The 26,096-nt window shown below is 44.4% G+C and overlaps 1 protein-coding gene across 4 annotated transcripts; it reads left to right on the top strand.

The window, feature by feature from the left end:
* Positions 1-647: 647 nt before the first annotated feature.
* Positions 648-25,706, top strand: LOC140460245 (uncharacterized). 4 transcript variants are annotated; one of them, XM_072554681.1, is made up of 4 exons: positions 648-802; positions 4,744-4,929; positions 13,316-13,680; positions 23,186-25,706. In XM_072554681.1, the coding sequence occupies exon 4, from the start codon at positions 23,581-23,583 to the stop codon at positions 24,754-24,756; it is 1,176 nt and encodes a 391-aa protein (XP_072410782.1). In that variant the 5' UTR covers positions 648-802; positions 4,744-4,929; positions 13,316-13,680; positions 23,186-23,580; the 3' UTR covers positions 24,757-25,706. The 4 variants fall into 4 exon arrangements, with proteins under 4 accessions (XP_072410782.1, XP_072410781.1, XP_072410780.1 ...); XM_072554680.1 differs by having other exon boundaries at positions 648-932; XM_072554679.1 differs by having other exon boundaries at positions 648-955.
* The last annotated feature ends 390 nt before the right edge of the window (positions 25,707-26,096 follow it).

Raw genomic sequence — 26,096 nt, 5'->3', positions numbered from 1 at the left:
GTATCTCTATATTTCCCATGGCCAGTCCACCCTAAACTGCACATCCCTGGGCACTGTGGACAATACAGTACACCCAATCCACCCTAACCTACACCCTTATCTATAAATTACCGTCTCGAGAATGTAATTTAAATGCAGAGCTTTTCTAAGAAAAATGTCAGTCTGACAACATTGGGACACAGACAGAATTCACACCTATTGTCTCTTAAAGGGATATTTCTGCTTATAAATAGGGCAACGTCTCCTCGAAATGTAGATTCATTTAGATATGACTGCGTCACTGTACATATTAAGATATTCCTTTTAATGTGCACGCATCCGTTTGAAATATAATCTTGTCCATTTAAATCTCTTTATTTGCAGAAATAGCCCGTGAAAATGTCCATGCCCTTTAAAATGCAGATTGCCCCCTTTAGAAATGACGCCGTTCCGTTAGATGTCGGAATATCTGTTTAAATTGAGCCGTGAGCTTTCCCAATGTAGACAGGGCTCCTCGAAACGTGGCAGTGTCCCCCCTGCAGCTGCAGAGCGAGACAGGAGAGTTTGTTTTTGTGAATGAGCAGTTGTTGCGCGAGGTGTCTGTTACTTGGTGACGGTGAGGCTCCCCCGGCCCCGCCCATCCCCCTGAGCTGACGTCACGCGGGGGTGAAGGCGGTTGGGAGGAGAAGGCGCTCGAGCGGGGAAGGGGCGGCCGTTAGGAAAATGGCGCCGTGCGGCCCCGGGGCAGACACCCGTCACTGGGCACCGCCGCCTTCCTGGCGCAGCTGCTGTGTCACGGCCACACCGCCCGGCTGTACAGCAGGTAGGAGCCGGTGACCATTCTGGAGGCGGATGGGGTTAAGGGCCTGTTTGGGAACCCGTCGGCCGCCTGGGTGGTGGAGTTCTACTGGTCGTGGGGCGGCCCCTGTGTCAACTCTGGGGCCACCTGGAAGGTCCTGGGCCCGGGAGGTGAAAGGTGAGGCAGGTTGGGGGGGGGGGGACGGAGGGGAAGGAATGTGGGGCCTGTCCTGTCATAGTGACACTTTACACTCACTTTCCATCTGATTTACTGGGGTTTGTGCTTCTTGTGATTTTTACCCTCACTTTTTTATTAATCCTTGTGCTTTTTACCCTCTCTGTTACTTGTGCAATTCCTTAGACCAGTGTGTAAATACTAGTGAAGGAGATTATGCACCAGCATATGTTCCTCAGTCATTGAAGGGATAGGACCTGTGGAGAATGGTTAGTAAAGCATGTGGTGAGCTAAGCCTTGTTAACATGGATATAGTTTGTTATTTGTCAAATTATACTTTTTATTATTTAGAGTCGTCAGAGATGTACAGCACAGAAACAGACACCTTTGGTCCAACCCGTCCATGCTGACCAGATATCCTAAATTAATCTAATCCCATTTGCCAGCACTTGGCTCATATTCCTCAACCCTTCCCATTCATCTACCCATCCAGATGCCTTTTTAAGTGCTGTAATTGTACCAGCCTCCACCACTTCCTCTGGCAGCCTGTTCCATACACACACCACCCCACCCTCTGCATGGAAATGTTGCCCCTTAAGTACCTTTTATATCTTTCCGCTCTCACCCGAAACCTATGCCCTCTAGTTCTGAACTTCACCCCTACACTGGGGAAAAGTCAAAAATGTTGAGCAGCCAGACAAGATGGAAAAGCAATAAAATATTATGCCGTATGGGGAAAACAATTGTGGCTCTACCCTTTTTTTTTTCTCCTATTGGCATTTGGACACTTAATCTGTTAATAATACCAGCAGCGCCACTGAGCATATTGTGTGCGTTCCTGTGTCAAGAAGCACGGCACATGTTCACCAGTGTCACCAAAACATTGCACGTGTTCCTCACTGTCGGCAGAAAAAGTGTGAGACCTTCTTTTGATTGACCAAGAGTACGACACTCTCATTTCTCATCCCCTTTTCCATTTATTTTTCATTGTGAGGTTCAATTGTTGACTTGCTGCAACTGAAAGGAAAGGGAGTGAATCCAGGGAGGGGACAGACTTGGGAAAAGTTGGGCCAGGTCTGTGACTCAATTGGCAAAATAGACATGCAGGAGGCTGGAAGAACGCAGCAAGCCAGGCAGCATCAGGAGGTCAAGTCAATGTTTTGGGTGTCACCCTTGTTGAGGACTGGGGATGGGTGTAGGGATAGCTGCAGAACAAGGATGTGCTGGGGGCAGGGTGGTGAATTGGGGATAGGTGGGGACAGGTAGAGGGTACAAACTGGTTGGTCACTGGTAGGAAGGAATCTGGTTGGTGGTGGCGGGGAGGGTCTAGGAAGGAATTGAAGGGGTGGCAAGGGAGGTTATTTGAAATTGGTGAACTCCAAATTGAGTCCACCAGGCTGTAGGCTGCCCAGGTGGAAGATGTGGTGTTCCTCCAATTTGCGGTTTGGATCATTGTGGTAATAGAGGAACCCAAAGATGGTCATGTCAGAAATGGAGTGGGAAGGGGAATTAAAATGGGTGGCGACTGGGAGGTATGGTCAGCCTCTGCGGCCCCGGCTGCAGACTGTTCCCCAAGTTTATGCTCAGTTTCCCCAGTGTAGCAAAGACCACAATTGGCAAACACGTGGCCAAACTGAAGTTGGAGCTTTTGCTGTGTAAAAAAAAAAGCAGAAAGGAGGTGCATTGTTTAAATGTTGATGCACTGTTTTGGGATATGGAGAATGTGAGGACAGCAGTTGCTGGAGATCAGAGTTGAAAAGTGTGGTGCTGGAAAAGCACAGCAGGTCAGACTGCATTCCAGGAGCAGGAGAGTTGACATTTCAGGCATGAACCCTTCATCAGGAATGACGTGTGGATGTACAAAGTGGCCTCAGCATCCTTCCTCACCAGTCAATGCCAGTTGTCAGGTGCAGTGAGCAATGAGTAGTGCAAGTGGTATATTAGCAAGAGGAATGGAGTTCAGAAGTGGGGATTTCTTCCTGTAGTTAAGGGGTCATTGAATATATTCAAGGCTAAGTTCATGTGATTTTTCAACAACAACGAATGTTGTTTATGGAGGGAAGGTGAGAAAATGTCTGGACATTCATTCCACACACAAACCACTCTGTTTTAAAAAAAAAATGCTGCTCCTCAAGTCTTTTTAAAATCTTTCTCCTCTCACCTTCAAAATTTGCTGCCTAATCTTAAAAACGCCACCCAAGGGCAATGACACCTGTGATTCACCTCCTCTACTCCCCTCATGATTTTATACAACCTCTGTAGGGTTATGTCTCAACCTTCTGTGCTCCAGTGAGATAAGTCACAGTCTAACTACCAAGATGTAGGTAGATTAATACCCAGTTATGTGTTCAATGCTGGTGCAGGCTCGAGAGACCAAATGGTCTACTTCTGCTCCCAATTCTGACACTCTGTGCCCAGGACAGCAAAAGACCATCAGAAATAGGTGCAGAAATTAGGCTGTTCAGCCCAGCAGGTCTGTTCATACCACACAATCGTGGCTGATAAGTTTCTCAATCCCATTCTTTCACTTTCTCACTGTAACCCTCAATCCCCTTGATACTCAAGAACCTCAGTCTTAAATACCCTCAGTGACCTGGCCTCCATAGCTGTTGATGGTAATGAATTCCATAGATTCACCACTGTCTGGCTGAAGACGTTTCTCCGTCTCTGCATTCTAAAAGGTCTTTCCTTTACTCTAAGGCTGTGCCCTCAGCTCCTTGTCTCTCCTACCAATGGAAACATCTTCCCAATGTACACTTATCCTGGCTGGTCAGTATTTTAACCCTTCAGAATGAGGTACAGCAGGGGTTCGGTTCAGCAAAGTGAAAACAGAGGGGGAGTGTGTGGTATGGAGATTTTCAGCTTCTAGGGAATGAGAGAGCAAAGAGAGTTTGCTATAAATTAGAATTTTTGGGATGGGCAACAAGCTGAGGAGTGTCAGATAGAATTTAATTTAGAGAAATGAGGTATTGCATTTTGGTTGAGCAATCCAGGCAGGACTGACAGTTAAGGGGAGTGTTGCTGAACAAAGAGACCTTGGAGTCGCAGGTAGATAGACTAGTGAAGAAGGTGTTTGGTATGATTTCCTTTATTGGTCAGAGCATTGAATAAAGGAGTTGTGAGGTCATATTGTGGCTGAATGTTGGTTAGGGCATTTTTGGAATACTATGTTAAGTTTTGCTCCCCCTGATATAGGATAGAACTTATGAAACTTTGAAAGGGGTCGTGAGAATGTTTGTAAGGAAAACTTGTCCTTAAGCATTTAGACTAAAATGTAATGTTGAATTATAGAACACGTTTTCTCCACACTAGAAAATAGACAGGCAGGGAGGGTAAGGCAATTAAGAACATTTGCCTTAACATCAGTGAATTTGTATAAACACGATATTGAGTGATCACATTCACAGCTGTTCCTTTGTGAAATGAATGTGTTTGATTCTGACCTCAAAATGAAACTCGGTATCAATTACTTCTCTCCCGAATTATTGCCCTTCATTGTTATCTGTCTAGTTCAGAACATGCAGTGCTTTTGTAAAAAAAAAATTCACCTTAAGAAAGCTTGTTTGCGACAGCACTGCTTTTGTAAAAAAAAAACTTGTGTATAAAGATAGTATACAGAGTAGCCCGCCCAGGCTCTTGGAAGAAGAGCGATTGCTACTCTTCTGGGTTAATAGAATCCAGTTAGCTTGTCTTATAGGTATCAGTGTTATGTTGTAACGGTGATGGTATTAATGAAGGGGATAATTTAAAATTAAACTAAAGTGTCTGTAAGAGTTTTATTTTTATTCCAGACTTCCAAAGAGTACGATCTCCGGGAATGAACCAAGATAGGCTGACAGGTCTGAGTCCACAAGGGACTCCTTGGAATGTCTCAATTTGGCGCTGCAAGCAGGGTTCCAACAAGGGCTACATTTGAGTGAAATTGGAAAAGAGGAGTTCCATCGAAGGGTTGGACTCAAGACCAATGGGCCCATAAGGTAAAGTTGTATCTTGATTACTCTCTGTCTACATCTGTGTGGTGTTTCCCCCGTTTCACTCTCTCGGTGAAATCACGGAACCCTAAATGAAATCGTTTAAATAGGACTTAAAAATAGAAACTGTCAGGATTTTACAATGTTGAGAATGTTTTGCAGAAATCTTTAGTCTTGTTGTTCATTGTCGGGTTGTTGATTCGTGAAAGTTTTAAGGCGAGATTATCTTCTCTGTTGTATCTGTTCAACTTGGCTTGTCTTGCTTTGCTGTTTTGGCTTGTTTGTTAGTTATGGTTTTGTTCTGTTGGGTGTTCTTCGTTTATGTAATATAGAGGGTGGATGCTGCTTTTGTCATGTGTATATATAAAAAAAAAGCTGACCAGTGATACAATTCTTGCATACTTGGTTAAGCAACTATGTGCCATATCCAGGATTTATGAGACATCTGGAATGTGAGTGCCTCATCTCTCTTAAAATGTTCATGTGTATGTACAAGAGAGCACCCATGTGAGACAGACAGAGACTCAGCACTGATTCCCTGCAGCTTGCAGAAAGTTTAATCCTGTGAGATTTGGTTTGGATGCACATTTGCTTGTTGACGAATGAATGTTTGTGTTTGTATTTTGTGGGGTTGGAGCCCTTGTTGATCAGTAGTTTTGTGAAGATATAAAGTAGGTAGGATAACTGAGTGTGCCCCTAAATAAGATGTAAGACAAATGTCCCTTAACAGAAATAACAAGTCAGTATTATTAATTATGAGAAACAATTAAGGAGAATATCAGCTGCAGATGCTCAACAGAATAAGTATTGGTCTCTAGGACGCGCACATGATTTAACTCTATTCACTAAAATTGAACAAGGGATTTGGGAAAAAAGAGAGGGAAGTAAGCAGAAAGAAGTCTTATCAGAGTGGAAAAGGGTAGCTCGGGAAAAATCATCATGGAGACAAAACTGTATTAAAAGGGGAGTAAGTCCATTAACTGAGGAAGGATGTGAACTAAATTGGACAGAACTAAAACATAAATGTGAAGCACATGATTTAGAAGCAGAATTGGAATAGGCAAGGGAGAAAATTTTAAAAAACGCCAAGATTCAGAATCTACGTTGAAACGTCAAGGGCACCAAATAAAAAGGAAACTGGTGAATAAACAACAGACTGCAATTGCAGCTGCACAGGACGAAGCTGACAAGGACTGTTCCTTATACTCCACCCTCCCCTCTTCCAAGGACCCATTACTAAAGAATCCTGATCTGTTTATAGATGGTGGGTGGGATACTGATTTGGAGGAGGAAATATTTTATGCCTCTAATCCTGTCAGCTGACCACCTCCGATTCCCTGCCTGAACCCTCCCCTCTTACTCTGATGACGAACGTGCCAAGGCTCCTGCCCTTTCCCCAGCTGTTCTGCCGAATGAGAATTCGGATTACCACAAACCCGGTGCCTACTATACTAGGAGTCAATTAAAATTAAAATCTGGAAGAAACACTGATGAGACTCCTTTTGATTTCCACTGCCCCAAAACTAATAAGTCCCGAAGACACCGATGATTTGCAATCAAAGTCTCGGGACCTTAATATCAGACCTTGCACTCACCATGATGTGGGAGGGCAAAAAAGAAATTTCCCAAATACAAGAGGTTCCTAACCCACAGGCTCTGAATCTGGAACAAGCCCAATTTATGGATCTTTATCAACCATGGAAACCTCATGACTCTCAAGCATTATCAATAAGGCTGCAGATTATGGAAGGAATCCTGAGGGATCTGTTAATTACATTAATAGGACCAAGACCATTTCTAACGCTGCCTCCCAAGACCTAATTCACCTCAGAATGCAGCTATTCGCCTGAAAAATGGGCGAGTTCTGAGAAATTTTACAAGGTAATAATCATACCCAGCCTGTAGTCCGGCACCCGGCTGAAACTATCAGATTGGATTATTACCTGTCTCCACCAAGCAGTGCATCATGTAGTTGATGTGGGTAAAGTCTTAACATGTAAACCCAGCTCGGGCGAAGAGGCTGAGGAGTTCCTTACCCGTTTTAAGGAATGCTATGGCGCTTCCTCTGATGACACTAACTACCTACAAGGGTGATCATCCCAATTTAATGCCATATGTATGACTCTTACCTGATCAGGTACAGAAAGCTATTAAAACCCACAATATCCACTGGCCACATGCTGAGGTTGCACAATTTAGCCGAGAGGTTCGTTACTTCTGAGAACTAAAGGATCCCAAGAGTAAGGCTACCATCGGCACGGTTAAGACAGAACTTGTCCAAACTACAGTGGCTAATGTTCAACCCAGGATTCAAAGTAGACCTTTCTATCTGCAAGGTCAGTCAAGCTAGCAAGTGAAACCTTCATACTATTGTCCAGTATGGCAGGACAGTAGAAATGGTACTGTGTATTCACAATATCCCAATGGACCTTGCGGTCCTCCTATGTATCCTTCCCCAACAGTCCATGATGCCCCTATACATTCTCTCATTACTCTTCACTGCCTCCCCCACCCCCTAGAGTCCCCCAACAACTACACCTTTGTTCCAATTGCAGTGAACTATGACATTGGTCCAAGAACTACCCTTTCCATAGCAGTCCCTGGGTCATCACCGCAGTAAAAACAACAGACAATCTCCTGGTCTCCCTCCCCAGTAACCTCAGCAGGTTGCCCCTTTTACGACACAAAACCCTTGTCAAAACTGACTCCCGGATATAAGGCAGCTTCCTGTTTTGAATTTTCCCATACTTACTGCTAGCCCAGAGGATGGACCTATGCTAATTCTTACCCGTAATGGCCACGATATTGAATTTATGTTTGACGCAGGAGCCACTGTTTCATCACTTCCTGTCCATCTTGCTAATGCTTTTGATTTTCAAATCTTGGACGATGATGATATCCTGCAATCTTTTGATGGTTCCTCTAATAAACATGCATACGCTGTCCCTCTGACAGTGGTGTGGAAAAATTGTGTCACGCTCCCTTTTTGCTTTGTTGTTACTAATGGATTACGTATCCCTCTACTTGCTAGAGCTCTCCTCTGTCCTCTAAATATTACTATTAAATGTCATGATAATGGTATCCTGATTCAGGATCCACCTCATTTTGTTCAATGCATCAATACCAAACCAAAGCTGCCTCGATGGTGGTCATTTGATTTGGATCCTTATGCTTTCGATTGTATTTTACATAATGTCCCTCACCCCCACATTACTTTAGCTTATGACTCATCCAGGAATGATCTCAGGCTTGAACACATACTATAATTCCTTACTGGGCATTACTCCGCACGCTTGGGTGATTGGTGAGATCAGATCACCAGCTGGTGGCGTTCTTTTCGTGTCAGTTCCTCTTCATAGCTGGAAAACTGGCCCCCTCGTTTTCCCCTGTGCCACCACTCACTTGATCCCAGAACATAAAGTCTAAGAAGTAGGTTTTGACGCTAAGACTCTTTTTTGACCATGCTGATCAAACTTGCCATGAAATTCAGCTGCTCACTGAGATATCAATCCTATTTTATGCACAGCCTTATCGATTCATGGCAGCCTTCATCATTATCATGCCCACCCTCACCTGCAGGACACAGTATATCCTGGAGTCTGGGTGGACTCTAAAACACAAGTGGGCCTTGCTAAGGTCCCACCCATCTCCATTCTGATCAAACCGAATTCTGTCCTCCTGTCTATACTTCAATACCCCCTGAAACCAGAAGGTGAAGCTGGCATTCAACCTGTCATTGATTCATTTCTACAGCAAGGCCTTCTAGTCCCATGCCATTCTTCTGTCAATACACCTACCTTTCCGATCCCTAAACCGGGATATCCTGAATGTTGTTCATGACCTTCGTGAAGTAAATTAAAATCATTTGAGGCTCAATCCTCCAGTTGTCAGTCCTGCTACTGTCCTTAGCCAAGTTCCAGTTGATGCCAAACTCTTCACTATCGTTGACCTCCAACATGCATTCTTTTGTCTTCCTTTGCATCCAGATAGCCCATTACACTTTTGCCTTCTTTTAAGGGCCACCAATATATGTGGACTTGCCTACCTCAAGGGTTTATCCAGTCGCCGACACCCTTTTCAGAGACTCTTCACACCCAGCTTGAATTATTTGAATTTCCTGGAGACACTACCCTAGTTCAATACATCGATGACCTCCTCGCTAGCCCTGACAAAAGTGTCCAATCACACTGACTCCACTACCTTTCTCAACCATCCACATCAATGTGGCTATATTGTACCCCCCCAGCAAAGTTAACTTCTTTCTGATTAGTCTTAAGTTCCTAGGTACTCTCATTTCTGAATTCGATCGGTGCTTGACACCTGACCGTATTGATCCTATTCTTTGTATTGCCCCTCCAACCACTCCTAAACAGATACGGTAGTTTCTTGACCTCATCAATTATTGCCGACAATGGATTCCTAATTGTGCCCTTCTGACCCAAACATGATCTCCCCTGTCCTCGTCTAATGAGCCTTAACGGTATGAACTCACCCCATAACAACTACATGTCTTTACAAAGCTTAAAACTACCCTCTCTTCAGCACCCACGCTAGGCCGACGTTTGTATGACTGCCACTTTCATCTTTATGTTGCCATCCTTGATACCTGTGCTTCAGCTGTTCTCAACCAGCAACATGGCTCCTCTTGGCTCCCTATTGCCTATTTTTCTACTAAGCTTGACCCCGTTGCTCAAGGTATGCCTTCCTGCACCCAGATTCTCTCTGCCATCCATACTATGGTAGTGGCTGCCTCTAATATAACTTTACATCAAAATGTAGAAGTCTGTACCTCGCATTCTACAGTATTCTTGCTGATTTCTAAATATACTGAACACCTTGTTATGGTTCGTCTCAGTCGCTGTGAGATTTCATTACTTCTGAATCCATTTCTCTCCTGAAAGTACTGCTCTAACATTAACCCCCTACATTCCTGCAGGAAGAACCACTTGAACTGCCTTATCCACACCATGATTGTGTTCTCAGAAATGAACTTGTTTCTAAACCATGTCCTGATCTTACGGACGACACAGATGTGATCAACAAAACGGGTCAAGATGCAGGGAAGATACCTGCCCAACTGTCGTCTGATTCATATGGATGGAAGTTTACTTGTTGGTTATGATCGCTGTGTGGATGGATCGTGTGGATTGTACTGATAGTTCTTGGTCTCATCCTAGGAATATACACTGTCGTCCGCTTATGCGTGAAATGGACTGTACATTGTTTTTCACCTAAGCCAAAGAAGAGTCTGCTTAAATGACCCTTGTCTACCCCTCTACCTCCATGCCTGAACTTCCATGCTGAAATCCAGTATCTTTCAGACTCTGCCCCTCTGGATGATGACCTGGCAGAGGAGGCACTTGACTTATTTGAAAATACAAATTGACTGAATGGACTAATGATAGTTATAAGCCAAGTAGTTGTCATGAAATAACAAAAGGAGGGAATAAGAAAGTCTATAGCCATAAAACCTGTCTTTAAACATTTAAACTAAAATATAATGTTGAATTATAGAGCACATTTGCTGCACACTAGAAAATAGACAGGCAGGGAGGCTTGGTAAAAGGGGAGAACTCAAGGTATGCAGAAGATAACCAAGTGATAACAGGATACCCTAAGGCAATTAAGTACATTTGCCTTAACAGTGAATCTGTGAAAACAGGACACAGTGATAACATTCATGGCTGTTCCCTTGTGAAATTAATGACAGCGTTTGATTTTGACCCCAAAATGAAACTTGGTACTGTCAAAAGCCTTTGCAAGCTAGACAAACAGAGGGAAAAACATCTTTGCTGTTACAAGTCCCTGACTTGAGAGTTCAAATGGACGAGAGAGAGAGAAACCATTATAGTGCTGGGGCTCCCGAAGCTATTAAAAAATTACCTGCTTTGGATTGAACATAATTGCATTTTTGACACTTTATGATGGTATTGAGGAGCCATTACCGGTTATTAAATATGAACTCTGTAAAAGGTAATGTTGACGAAGCTTTAATTTACTTGCTGTTCTTGCAGACCACTCTACAGACCTTTCAGACTACCCCACTGTCAATTCCAACTAATCAGATCTTATGTCTTATTTGAATCACAACCCTGAAAAGAGAGCATGTTTAATTAAAAGACTAATGAATCAGTTTAAATGCAACCTTTTGGTAACATCTCAGCCTCAGGTACAGTATGATTCAGTGCCGAAAAAGCAGGAGTCTGCTCCTAGCTTAGAAATTATTCTCGGCCTAACATTGAAGAGATTCAGGCACAATGTGTCAGGAAGCCATTTTATGGTCAAAAGTTTGCCCTCCTGCTAAGAAGCCGTTTTGGAAAACAGTTGTATCTGACTTGTGACCTGTGCAAGGTTAGGAACTCTCCAATTAGCTCAGACTGGTACCTCTTTATGTTAGGAGTTTATCTCGCTAGCAGGCACCTAACTCGGCTGGATATGTTTTCCCACCTGATGAATGGCTTAGGGCCTGTAGGAGTGATTAGTCAAGCGTTCGGAGACCTGTCAATTAACTTTTCTTCCTTACGAATTAAGAACATGCAATGTTTTTGTAAACCTTTGTGAAAAGGAAACCACTTTGTAGCAATACATCAGAGTAACCTGCCAGGGTACTTGAAGAGTTAGGTCCCCTACTCTCCTAGGTTACTAGAACCTAGCTAGTTTAGCTTATCGGTATCAGTGGAGCTATTGGTAAATAAAGGGGTTCACGAAAATTAAACTAAACTGCCTGTAAGAGGATTTTCTTTTATTCCAGACTCTCAGAGTACAAACTCCGGGGCGAATCGTGAGAGACTGCAGGTCTGACTCCACAAAGGATTCCCTGGCCGTCTCAAATCCCTACTTTAACACTCCAACTCATCCATGTTGACCAGTTAGCCTAAACAGTCTAGTCCCATTTGCTAGCACTCGGCCCATATCCCTCTAAACCCTTCCATCCAGATTCCATTCAAATGTTGTAATTATACCAGCTTTCCTCAAGCAGCTAATTCCATACCCACACCACCCTTTGCGTGAAAAAGTTGTCCCTTAAGTCCCTTTTATTTCTTTGCCCTCTCACCCTAAATATATGCCATCAAGTTCTAGACTCCCCCCAACTCAGGGAAAAGACCTTGACTGTTTATCCTATCAATGTCCCTCATGATTTTATAAACCTCTATAAGGTCATCTCTCAGCCTCCAACCCTCCAGGGAAGACAGCACCAACCTATTCAGCTTCTCCCAATAGCTCAAATCCTCCAACCCTGGCAACGTCCTTCTAAATCTTTTCTGAACCCGTTCAGGTTTAGCAACAAACTTCTGACAGGAAGGAGACCAGACCTGCACATAATATTCCAAAAGTGGTCTTACCAAAGCCCTGTACAGCTGCAACACTTCAATACTTGATACTCTGACCAATAAAGGAAAGCATTCCAAACGCCGCCTTCGTTATCCTATCTATCTGTGACTCCACTTTCAAGGAGCTCTGAACCTGCACTCCAAGGTCTCTTTGTTCAGCAACACTCCCTTGGATCTTACCATTAAGTGTATAAGTCCTCCTCTGATATGCTTTTCCAAAATGCAGTGCCTCATATGTATCTAAATTAAACTCCACCCTGTTATCCTCTGAGCTAAGCATCTTCACTGTCCACTACACTTCTAATTTTGGTGTCATCTGCAAACTTAGTAACTATACCTCATTTATTGACATCCACAGCATTTATATCAATGATGAAAAGTAGCGGACCCAGCACCCATACTTGTGGTATACTACTGATCACAGGCCTCCAGTCTGAAAAGCAACTCTCCACCACCACCAACCTGTGAGCTGGTTCCGCATCCAAATGGCTAGTTCTCCCTGTACTCCGTGGTACTAACCTTGCGAGCCTGTCTCCCTTGGGGAATCTTGTCAAAAGCCTTACTAAAGTCTATATAGTACCCTGGCATGTAGGCTGTCAGGCCCAGGGGACTTGTCTGCCCTCAATCCTAATAGTTTGCTGTGTACCTTTTCCCTCTCAACGTTGATTGTTTAAGTTCTATCCTTTCTATCACCTCTGACTTACCCGTTCCAATAGGAATGGCACTATTGTCCTCCAGCTTGAAAACTGAGGAAAAGGATTGACTTAGCATCTCTGCCATTTCAGTGTTCCTCCTATTAACTCACCGATTTCATCTTCCAAGGGGCCTAAGCGACTCTGTTCCCTTTAGCATGTCAACAGAAGCTTTTGCTATTCTTTTTGATATTTTGCGCTCGGTTTCTTTCGTAATTTATCTTTATTCATTTTTTTTTAGTACCCCTTCGTTTATGTTTGCAAGGTTTCCAATGTTTTAGCCTTCGAGGTCTGGAATAACATTTCGGAAAAGACTGAAATTTTTTTTAAAAACTACGTTAAAACTTAAAGAAAAAACCTACCTTTCAGGTGGCTGGTGAGGGGAGCAGGGAACACATTGGCCCCGCCCCCATTGTCTCCGATTGGTTGGATGCCTCGTCGAACCGCGCCCACTACACGCGGGGTGACGTCACGGTCTGGTCACCCAGCCCCTTGTGAGTTGGCGCATGTGCAGTGTAGGCCATGTAGTGGGACAAAGGCAGTGTTACTGAGTGTGGGAGAGGAATGGCGCCGGCGGCTTAAGGAACAAGAACAGGACCCGCTGGAAAAGCTGAGCAGCCCTGGCTGCATGTGTCAAGAGAATCCGAGGAATCGTTACGGGTCCAGTGATCCTCCTTCAGAACGGAAACATCCCGGAGAGGTCGCCAGGCCTGAGCGCCCGGGGAGAGGAGACAGTGAGTACCTACTTCGACACTGTCCTATCCCCCCTAGTCCAGGAACTCCCCGACGTTCGAGACACCACCCACACCCTCCACCTCCTCCAAGACTTCCGTTTCCCCAACCCCCAACGCCTCATCTTCACCATGGATACCCAATCCCTCTACACCTCCATCCGCCATGACCAGGACCTCCAAGCCCTCTGTTTCTTCCTCTCCCGACGTCCCCAACAGTACCCTTCCACCAACACACTCATTCATCTGGCCAAACTGGTCCTCACCCTTAACAATTTCTCCTTCAAATCCTCCCACTTCCTCCAGACCAAAGGGACAACCATGGGCACCCATGTAGGCCCCAGCTATGCCTGTCTCTTTATTGGCTACGTAGAATAGTCCATCTTCAGTAGTTAAACCGGCACCACTCCCCACCTCTTCCTCTGCTACATTCATGACTGCATTGGTGCTATCTCGTGCTCCTGCGAGGAGGTTGAGCAAACTTCACCGACACATTCCACCCTGACCTTAAATTTTCCTGGACCATCTGACACCTCCCTCCCCTTCCTCGACATCTCCATCTCCATTAATAACAACCGCCTTGACACCGGCATTTTATAAACCCACCGACTCCCACAGCTACTAGGATTACACCTCTTCCCACCCTACCTCCTGCAAAAATGCCATCCCGTATTCCCAATTCCTTCACCTCTGCCGTATCTGCTCCCAGGAGGACCAGTTCCGCCACAGAACACACCAGGTGGCCTCCTTCTTCAGATACCACAATTTCCCTTCCCATGTGGTTAAAGATGCCCTCCAACCTATCTTGTCCACATCCCGCACCTCCGCCCTCAGACCCAACCCCTCCAACCGTAACAAGATCAGAACATCCCTGGTGCTCACCTTCCACCCTACCAACCTTCGCATGAACCAAATCATCTGCTGACATTTCCGCCACCTCCAAACTGACCCCACCACCAGGGATATATTTCCCTCCCCATCCCTTTCCACCTTCCGCAAAGACCATTCCCTCTGTGACTACCTGGTCAGGTCCATGCCCCCCTAAAACTCACTGTCCCACCCTGGCACCTTCCCCTGCCATTGCAGGAATTGTGCCCACACCTCCTCCCTCACCTCCATCCAAGGCCCTAAAGGAGCCTTCCACACCCATCAAAGTTTTAGCTGCCCATCCGCCAGTATCCGTATCCATTGCTCCAAATGCGGTCTCCTGTACATTGGGGAGACTGGACGCCTCCTAGCAGAACACTTTAGGGAACACCTCTGGGACACCTGCACCAATCAGCCCTGTGGCTCAACATTTCAACTCCCCCCTCCCACTCTGCCGAGGACATGGAGGTCCTGGGCCTCCTTCACTGCTGCTTCCTCACCACCAGACGCCTGGAGGAAGAACACCTCATCTTCCGCCTCGGAACACTTCAACCCCAGGGCATTAATGTGGACTTCAACAATTTCCTCATTTCCCCTTCCCCCACCTCACCCCAGTTCCAAACTTCCAGCTCAGCACTGTCCCCATGACTTGTCCTACCTGCCTATCTTCTTTTCCACCTATCCACTCCACCACCCCCTCCACCCATACCTATCACCTTCTTCCCACCCCCACTCAACTATTGTACTCTCTGCTACTTTCTCCCCATCCCCACCCTCCTCTCATCTTTCTCTCCACACTGTAGGTACCCTGTTTCTATTCCTGATGAAGGGCTTTTGCCCAAAATGTCGATTTTACTGCTCCTCGGGTGCTGCCTGAACTGCTGTGCTTTTCCAGCACCAGTCTAATCTAGACTGGTTACCAGCATCTGCAATCATTGTTTTTACAGAGAGGAGACAGTGAAACAGGGGAGGATTGGAAACCGTGGGAGGAGGGAGACTGGGGAGTTTATAAACTCCAAGGGGAGGCCTGAGGCCGCGAGTAAAAGCTCCACAGGCCCAGTGTTTACTTTGTTTGGGGAAGGACCTCTGGGGGCAACCAGTCGCCATATTCGTGAGGGTAAGACGCAAATTGTCTTGGGGCGGGGAGCGCGAGGATCCATCTTGATGAGGGCACCATCAACTGTCATTTCTGGGAGAGAATTCCAACTTTGTGGCAGCCTTTGTGTCAACTAGAATTTTCTCATTGTGGATGTAAGTTTGCTCGCTGAGCTGGAAGGTCATTTTCAGATGTTTCATCACCGTACTAGGTAACATCATCAGTGAGTCGAGTGAAGCGCTGGTATTATGTCCTGATTTCTATTTATGTCTTTTGGTTTCTTAGGGTGGGTGATATCATTTCCATTCTTTTTCTCAGAGCATGGTAGATGGGGTCCAAATCAATACATTTCCAGTTGGAATGACATGTTCCAAGGAATTCTTGTGTGTGTTTCTGGTTGGCTTATAGGACGGTGGCTTGTCATAGGATGGATGTATGGTCCCAGTCAACATGGTGTCCTCCTTTATCTGTGTGTAAAGATACGAGTGGTAGTGGATCGTGTATTTTTGTGGCTAGTTGATGTTCATATATCCTGGTGGCTAGTTTTATACCTGTTTGTCAGATGTGGTGTTTGTTACAGTCATAGAACCCCTATGTGTGGAAATATGCCCTTCGGCCCAACAGCTCCATACTGACCCTGTAGAGATTATGCCAGCCAAGCCCATTCCTCTACAATTACCCCTGACTTATGGACCACTATGGGCAATTTTAGCATGGTCAATTCACTTAGCCTGTGTATCTTTGGATTGTGGGAGGAAACCGGAGCACCCAGAGGAAACCAACACAGACACTGGGAGATTGTGCACACTCCATACAGTCAGTCGCCCCAGGATGGGATTGAGCCCGGGTCCCTGGTGCCATGAGACAGCAGTGCTAACCACTGAGCCACCGTGCCGCCCCCTTATATTTCAACAGTCTTTCAACTTTAAACACATTCATCACAGTCTTCCCAGAGGATTAGACTGTTCTCTCTCATTAGAGATGGCTAGTGGTGGTTTATCTTGAGGGTCACCACACCTCAGCTGAGGGGAAAGGCCGAGAAGGAGATCCTCACATTTCTCCAACTTGGGTGATACTTAATGTGAAGCAGCTTGGTATACTCTTGTTGAAATGTTATCAGTATTAGCTGCTGCTGTTGCTGTCATTTATTGGCAAGACTCATGTTAAGTGAAACAATTTCAGCAAGAAATTGGCAGCTGGCAGAGCTCTCCCACCCAATGCCAAAAAAGTGAATGCTTTTATTGGTGAAAGATAATTGGCAAAGAAAAACAAAATTCAAGTGTCATGTACCTTTAGAAAGAGTGGAAGGGTTGATTTTTCAAAGTAAATGAAAACAACATTTCTGAAGTGGAGCAACAAACTAAATTAACAATGCAGGTTTCTTTTCACATAACTGCACTACTGCAAATGTCTGTATTATGGGAAAATGTTATGTTCTTATTTTGTAAAGAGTCAGGTCAATAGGTTTAATTTTGTCAACAGTGATCAATAAGATCTTGGTTTTATACAGCATCTATGTGAGATACACTGGTCGTTAATATTTGATCGAGTAAGTCTCCACTGACCACCACAAGAACAAAGTTTTTCCCTGTCTGAACTGTCAGAAAAGATGTGCTTACTTCACAAATTTTGACTTCTTGATGTGTTTGTATGTCTTGCAATATTTGATTTTAAAATATGTAATTTACAGTGAAAATGAATTGTTTGTGCTTTTTAATGTTGATTTTAAGGTACGCTGATAAGAAACTATGTATGCATTTAGGCCGTCTAAAAATAGAATGCGTTTCATACTGTGCAAACAAAACACAATTTGGGAGGTGATGCTTGTTCCCTATCTCAAAGCCAATATCAATAATACCTGTGGTGTCAACACACATAACCACTGCCTTTCACTCCTTTTTTTTAAAATCATTGGGAATTTAACACATCACACGACTGCAGCAGAATCTGAGCACGTTACATTGGGCTTCCCATCAGGATGCTGTAACAAACCTCAACCTAATTTGGGATGTTGGGGAAAGTGCAAAATAAATGAATCACTAGTATATACCCTGTGGTTAAAGAGCGCTACAACAGTATTGTACAGACATGTCAGCTGTCTTGGTGAGACCTAACTTTACTCTGCGACACCTTGATTGGCTTGAGTTGTCGCTGACTACATGTAAAATGAAACATTATGGAGTAAAGACATTTTTGCGACTGAAAATGTTTTATTTGGCCTTCAGCAGTCACACCTACACTTTTACCATATATTTTGCTGCTTATTTTGATTTAACTTGATGATATGTAACCTCAGTTGCTAAACAACCCTCAGTGGAGCCTCAAGCGTTATTTGAGATCCAACACAAAAGCCAACTTCTTCCAAATACAAAATGTTGCTGACTACAAAGAAAAATCATACAAAGCTTTTATCAACTCCCAGATCGATTTACCGCAAGAAATAGCAGTATTGGCCATTCTGCTCCACCATTCAGTGAGATCATGTCTGATCTGATAACCCTCGATTCCATTTTCCTGCCTTTTCCCCAAAACCCTTGATTCCGTACTGATCTTCCTTTGACACCTTCAATTTTTCAGAAGTTTAACTTATCTAGAACTTTGAAGACTGAGACACTTGGACACACAGTACCAACATCAATCCTTGTTAATTGTCCTTGCTTCTATACCACAGAAAATTGTTTTCTGGGTCCTTGTTTGAGTCCACAAACTGCTCAATAAGCTCAAACAACCCTCTTCTGTTCTTCTAATGAGCCAATATCTCTGACAGCTCCATTTCAATAAAACGGAAAAAGCTTCCTATCACTTTTGGTTGTAGACAATAGGGTCAGGATTAAAAATGATTCTCATTTTCCTAAATACTTGGAATAGGTTTAATTGATTTTCAACAAACAAGTTTTGACACATGTTCGGGTTCGTTTGAGAAGTTTAGCAGAATTGTTTTTCTCAGATGGGACAATGAAACTTCTTTAGATTGTTTCCACTATTGGAGGTCTACCTCCAGTTCTTTTTCTTAGCACATTATAATGATCTTCTGAACTAGTTTTATTTCATTATATCCATCCCTTCAAACAAACCAATTCTTCCCATAAATAAATTCATCCATCTCCAGCACACTTCTAGGTAATATTTTTCCTTAAATTCCATTAAAATGTCCTATCTCTTTCCTTAAATCTATGCCCCCTAGTTGCTGAAGCCGTCCACCAAGGGGAAAAGTTTCTTCCTATCTAGACCCTAAGTGTCTTATCTGTACACTCCAAACAGGTCCTCACCCAGCCTTCTCTGTAAGGAAAATACCTTCAGCCAATTTAATCACTCTCATAGCTGAAACCCACCAACATGCACCACCCTGAGTTAGTATTCCCTTCTGCACCCTTTCGCGTGCCATCACATCCTGCTAATAATGTGACGACCAGATCCACTACTCCAGCTGTGGCCCAACTAATGTCTTGTACAGTTCCATCACGATCTCCTGGCTCTCATGTTCAATGCCTTAACTATTAAGGGCAAGTATTTCATATGCCACCTTAATCATTTCATCCACATGTCCTGTTGCCTTCAAGAATCTATGAACACACATACCTTACTCTGATCTTCAGTACATTCTAAGTTCTTGTGATTTAACATGTTGATCCTCCTGAAATGTATCATCTCAATCTTTTCAGGATTGAACTCCATCTGTCATTGTTCTGCTCATCTGACCAACCCATCTTTATTGTCCTGTAGTCTAAAACTTTCCTCCTTGCCATATATTAGTGTGGGTTCTGAATTTCTTTTGGGCCTGATTTATTTAGATTGCATTGTGTTTATTTTGTGGGCGTATTTTTAGAATATTGGGAGGATACTTGGATCCAGCATCTGTTTATACCCAAAGAAGAAACTCAAACCAGAATTTTTTTTTTAATCCAATGTTTTCCCTGGTAACATTTTCACAATGACTTCAATTTCTGCAACACCCTTAGCTTAACTTAAACTATTTTCAAATCAAGACATTACTGAATGGAGATCATAACTTCTTGTACTGTTAAATCTGTCTCAAGCAATGCTGCAAATTAGGTAACCTTATTTTGTAACCTTGCTCAAAACCTTTTCTAAAAAGTGACTGCATGAAGATTGAAGTTGACTGAACTGCTTTCTTCATTTTATAATATTGCCAAAACAAGTAAATGTTCCAGCATATGCAATCTTTTTCTTTCTCGAAAATAGGTAATGAGGTGAAAGGGAATAATGGACAAAGCAATTAAAAACAATGCTGACTCTAATTCAGCAAGTATGTTCTTTTCAATAAGTTTAATTCAATATTTACATTAAAGTTATGTGAGTGACACAAATAACAATACTTTAAGGCTGCTACTTAAGTTTAGAAATTCAATCACACTCTGTGTAGATGGCTTAAAATCATTGTATCAAAAGCTTAAAGCACTTGCATAAAACACGAAACCTCAGTTATGTTTATTTCCCCAAACTGGGTTATCAAGTAAAAGGGAAGTATTATTGGAGATTTGATGACAGCGGGCAAAATGGCAACGCTAATTTCGCAAGTATGCAAGGTTTAAGCTTAAAATGCATGGCAGGTTTATTTATCCAAGAAATAAACACCTTTACTCTCTCTAATATTAGCTCCAATTATCAATATTTGATATGAAATTAGAAGATCTAGCTTGAGAAATCTACAACATATTGCCACACGCTTGCCATAAATACGACAGGAACACAGTAAAAGTAGTGAAAATTAAGTCAGATCTTTGTGGTTACAGATCCATAAGATACAGAAGCAGAATCAGTCCATTCGACTTGTTGAGTCTGCTCCACCATTTGATCATGGCCAATGTTTCTCAACCCCATTCTCCTGCCTCCTCCCTGTAACCCTTGATTCCCTTACTAATCAAGAGCCTATCTTTATCTGTTTTAAAAGTACTCAGTTACTTGCCTCGTTTCAGTGGCAATGAGTTCCACAGAGTCACCTCTTTCTGACTGAAAAAAATCTTTATCTCATCCCAGCATTTCTTGCCACAGAGAACTATGAGGGCAGAGTCCATGTCTATACTTCCTTGCATGGTAATTTGTAAATAACATTTGTTTTTTCAGGTTCATTAGCTGCTGCTTAAGTGTGTTGGTAGGTTTGTGGGCTACCATGATGCAGAGAGGTTTGAGTTGTCTGGACATCATTTCACAGATACCTTTGATGTAAGGTAATGTGGCTCAGGTTTCTGTGCATGTGTCTGCTTGTTTGCGTTTGTTGTTGAGAAATCAGCGGACAGGGTTTATTGGGTACCCGTTCTTCTTGAATATGTTGTATAAGTATTTATCTTCTGCTCTTTGTAGTTCCTGGGTGGTGCAGTGTGTAGTGGCTCATTGAAATAGTGTCCTGATGCAGATTTGTTTGGGATGATTTGCTTCTGCATTAGGTACTTGGGTCTGTGTATGTTGTTTTCCTGTAGACGTTAGTCTGAAGTTCCCTATTGACTGTTCGCTCTACTGATATCTAGGAATGGCACTTTGTTGTTGTTCTCTTTTGTGAATTTTATGCCAGTAAGGATATTGTTGATGGTGTTGTAGGTTTCCTCTAATTTGTTTCATTTTGTGATGACAAAGGTATCATCACTGTGGCGGACCCAAAGTTTGGGTTGGAGCGTTGGGAGGGCTGTTTGTTCGAGTCTCTGCATTATTGTTTCTGCTAGGAACCTTGATATTGGTGGTCTCATGAGTGTTCTGTTGATTTGTTTGTAGGGCTTGTTATTGAATGTGAAGTGGATGATAAGATACGGGTCCACAAACTTGACAATGTTATCTTTGCTGATGAAGTTGGTGCTGTTTGGTGTTTGTGTCTTTGGTGGTTCTTGTAGTGTAGTCGGTGTGTCTTTGGCCACGTTGATGTTAATGGATGTGAATGGGGCTGTTATATCAAAAGACAGCATTATTTCATCCTCTTCTATCTTGGTGTCTTTGGTGTTCAGGAATTCTTGGGTGGAGTGAATGGAGTGGCATGAATCTTCGACTTGGTGTTTTAGTCCTCAGTGGAGTTCTTTGACTACTCTGTATACTGGTGTTCCAGGTAGTGAGAGTATCGGCCTGAGGGGTGCTCCTGGTTTGAAGAGGAAGGGCACAACAACAAAGTGCCATTCCTAGATGTCACAGTAGAGCGAACAGTCAAGGGGAACTTCAAACTAGCGTCTACAAGAAACAATACACACAAACCAAATACCTAACTACAGAAGCAATCATCACAACACCCACAAACGAAGCTGCATCAGGAGATTATTTAGCGAGCCACCACACATTGCAGCCCAGAGAAACTGCGAAGAGCAGAAGAGAAATACATATATGTACTCAAGAAGTACGGATACCCAATAAACCCAGTCCACCGATTTCTCATTGATGCTTCCAAGCTGACCCTCAAATTTGGTTTGTCCCTGCATTCTTTCCTGGTTGTCTTTTGTGGGTTTTGAAAACTTTTTCCCAATCCTCTGACTGAGGATAAGAGTTGGGAAGTTATGTTGTGGCTGATAGGACATTGGGTCGACCACTTTTGGAATATTGTGTGCAGTTCTGGTCTCCCTCCTATCAGAATGTTGTTGTGAAACTTGAAAGGGTTCAGAACACATTTAAAAGGATGTTGCCAGGGTTTGAGCTGAATGGGCTGGGCTGTTTTTCCTCGTGCACCAGAGGCTGAGGGGTGACTGAGAGTCATTTAAGAAAATCATGAGAGGCATGGATAGGGTAAATAGACAAGGACATTTCCCTGGGGTGAGGGAGTCCAGAACTAGAGGGTAATAGGTTTAGGGTGGAGGAGGGCAAGATTTAAAAGAGTCTTAAGGAGTAACCTTTTCATGCAGAGGGTGGTGTGTGTAAGGAATGAGCTGCCAGAGGAAGTGGTGGTTGTTGATACAGCTATGACATTTAAAAGGCACCTGGATAGGTATATGAATAGGAAAGGTTTAGAGGGATATGGGCCAAGTGCTGGCAAATGGGACTAGATTAGGCTAGGATATCTGGTTGGCCCGAAGGGGCTGTTTCTGTGCTGTAGATCTAACTCTGGCTTGCCACTATCGTTTGCCATGTCTGTGTGTTCAGTTTCTCTCTGGTTGTCTGTGTCAATGCCTTGATGTCTCATTCCACCCACCACATATCACCACCACCCCCACCCACCATAGGGACGATAACCAATTCATGTCTGTTTTTTTATCAAGAAGCTGTATTGCAGGTTCAACCTGAATTTACACTTCTTTTGCTCCCAAAATCAGACTTGCTCACTCTCAGCAATATCCCAATATCCTGAAAGATATTAACTTTCACATGGTGTTATCCAAAATTCGAAGATGTCAGTCCTGACGTTTTTGCTTTTTCTGTCCCTGTAAGATCCTGAATCAGCACCTTCAGGACAATTCGTTTGAGCGGAGTGAGAATAGAGGAAGAGAGAGAGAGAGTGGGATGCTTTCAATTTTGTGGAACAGCATAAGAAAAAAATGTTCTGCAGAAACTGGAGTAGCTTGTTCTGAATTTCTACCCTGGACTGACCATGATGACTTTTGTAATCTCTTTTTCCAGAGTATTTGAAGATCTGAAGACTGAAGTTTAAAAATCAACAGATGAAGGGCCTATGCCTGAATCGTCGATTCTCCTGCACTTTGGAAGCTGCCTGACCTGCCATGCTGTTCGAACACCTCACTTTTCAACTCCTCTCCAGTGTCTGCAGTCCCCACTTTCACATCAATGTCTGACAGTCACTCAATCCATCGGGACATCAATGATTTTCAACTATGATTCTGTGAGAAGGAGCAAAACATTTTGGTTCCTGTTTCAGACCATTTTCAGCATTAGTGGGACTGAATGAGAGTCTCTTCTGTTACAGCTCACTGTGTGTAAAACCTGAAACAGTTGTACGGCCAGGAAAGAGGAATTTACTGCGGGCAGGGGCAGTACACGCGGCTGTAGCTGTGGCCATGGTGAAACCAGAGGAATCCCACACCGTGGAGAAACCGTGGAAGTGTTGCGACTGCGGGAGAGCCTTCCATGCCCCATCTGTCCTGGAGATTCATCGGCGAAGTCACACTGGGGAAAGGCCATTCTCCTGCCCCGAGTGCGGGAAAGGCTTTACCTGCTCCTCCCACCTGCTGGACCACCGCCGAGTCCACACCAGGGAGAAGCCATTCTCCTGCCCTGAGTGTGGGAAGGGCTTCACCTACTCCTCCCACCTGCTGGCCCACCAGCGCGTCCACGCCGGGGAAAGGCCCTTCCCCTGCTCAGAGTGTGGGAAGGCCTTCAGCAAATCCTCGGACCTGCTGAAGCACCAACGGGTCCACAGAGGGGAGAGGCCATTCAGCTGCCCTGAGTGCAGGAAGGCCTTCAGTGATTCCTCTACCCTGCAGAGACACCAGTGGGTCCACACCGGGGAAAGGCCGTTCTCCTGCCCCGAGTGCAGGAAGGGCTTTACCCGCTCTTCTGCTCTGCTGACCCATCTGCGGGTCCACACGGGTGAGAAGCCCTTTAGCTGCCCCGAGTGTGGGATGGCCTTCAGCAGGTCTTCCCACCTGTTGAGGCACCAGCGGGTCCACACTGGGGAGAGGCCATTCTCCTGCCTCCAGTGTGGAAAGTGCTTTACCCAGCCCTCCAACCTGCTGACCCACCAGCGGATCCACACCTGTGAGAAACCGTTCTCCTGCCCCAAGTGCGGGAAGGGCTTTGCTGTTTCCTCTAACCTCGTGGCCCATCTGCGGGTCCACACAGGGGAGAGGCCATTCAGTTGTCCCGAGTGCAGGAAGGCCTTCAGCAATTCCTCTGCCCTGCTTAGGCACCAGCGCGTCCACACCGGAGAGAAGCCGTTCTCCTGCCCCGAGTGCGGGAAGGGCTTTACCCGCTCCTCCACACTGCTGACCCACCGGCGGGTCCACACGGGGGAGAGGCCATTCAGTTGCCCCGAGTGCAGGAAGGCCTTCAGTGATTCCTCTGCCCTGCTGAAGCACCAGCGAGTCCACACTGGGGAGAGGCCCTTCAGCTGCCCTGAGTGCGGGAAGAGGTTTACATTTTCGCGCAACTTGCGGAAGCACCAGCGGGGGCACCAGCGCTCACAACAATCAGATTCTGCCGCTGATGGTGCCATGAGTCCCCCCCAGGACTGATTCTCCTAACAGTGGGTGCAGTGGGAGAGTTGGTGCACTCTATTTATTTGTTTTCCGTTGGACTGCAACCCCACGGTGGCTCAGGGGGGGCATGGTGACTCAGTGATTAGCACTGCTGCCTCATGGCACCAGGAACCAAGGATCAATTCCACCCTTGGGGTGACTGTCTGTGGAGTTTGTGGATGGAAGGAGAATGGATGAGATAAGAAACCGCTGCCTTTCTTGAGACAAGTCTCCCGGAGAGAACTTGCTGACTGATTTGATTGTCTGATCTATTGATCCTCACAGTGCCCCATTGCCCTCCGTTATCTGGAGGAGGTCCACACAGATGTACCAAAGCCCCTTTTTGGACTGTGGAAGGAAACCTGTGCAGACAGGGAAAACATGCAAACTCCACACAGACAGTTACCTGCGGCTGGAATTGAACCTGGGTCCCTTGCGCTGTGAGGTAGCAATGCTAAGCAGTGTGCCACCCCAATATGTCATAAAATTTTAATAAACACACTAAATTGGAAATGTGTCCATACCAAGAACTTACTGTAAATGTTTGGAAACAAAAGTCCATCGGAATTGTCTTTGGGGCGGATCCAAAACTTACTTCGTTAATGTTTGAAAATACTTTGACCTCTGGAACTGTCTGCCAGAGAGTGTGTTGGAGTCAGATTCGATTATGGCGTTCAAAATAGAGGTGGATCATTAAATTGAAAAGGAAAGCATTTGCAGTGTTCAGTGAAGAATAGTACAAGGTACTGTAGTGGACGTCAGAATGAGTTTTTCTCCTTTCTAGTATCTACTTGAGTGACTCAGTGACAAATCTAGTTTATGATATTCACAGTGCTGTATAAATTGTTGTGGGTCACAATGTTTTTCCTCCACTTGGACACAAACTGTTCATCTTAAATATTTGTTTTTTAAATGACGGAAATAAAATTAATGTTTGGAAAACACAACTTGCTGTGTAGTAAGATCATCAGAAATAGGAATGGGAGTAAGTAATTGACCGTTGAGATGCTCTGTCTTTCATTTATCTAAATTCTCTTTCCTGCACTTGTTTTCTCATGACTTCATCTGCTGAAGTGACTACACTTCAAAAGCTTTTGATTTCAACATAAGAGCATAAGAACTAGGAGCAAGAGTCGGCCTTCCGGCCCTTCGAGTCTGCTTCACCACTCAATAAGATCATGACTAATCTTTTCGTGGACTATGCTCCACTTACCTGCGTTTTCACCATATCCCTTACGTTTTTGAAAAATAAAAGATTTATCTTCTAGTGGTTACTGAAGTAGTGTCAAATACTTCCCTGGGCAAGGAATTCCATCGATTGACAACCCTCCAGTGAA

The sequence above is a fragment of the Chiloscyllium punctatum genome, chromosome 36 (assembly GCF_047496795.1).
Source record: "Chiloscyllium punctatum isolate Juve2018m chromosome 36, sChiPun1.3, whole genome shotgun sequence".
NCBI lineage: Eukaryota > Metazoa > Chordata > Chondrichthyes > Orectolobiformes > Hemiscylliidae > Chiloscyllium > Chiloscyllium punctatum.
Note: the sequence above shows the minus strand (reverse complement) of the source record. Positions and strands in the feature narration are given on the sequence as shown.

Excerpts from the sequence above, each read along its gene's own strand:
- LOC140460245 (XM_072554681.1), top strand. The coding sequence starts at position 23,581 with ATGGTGAAACCAGAGGAATCCCACACCGTGGAGAAACCGTGGAAGTGT.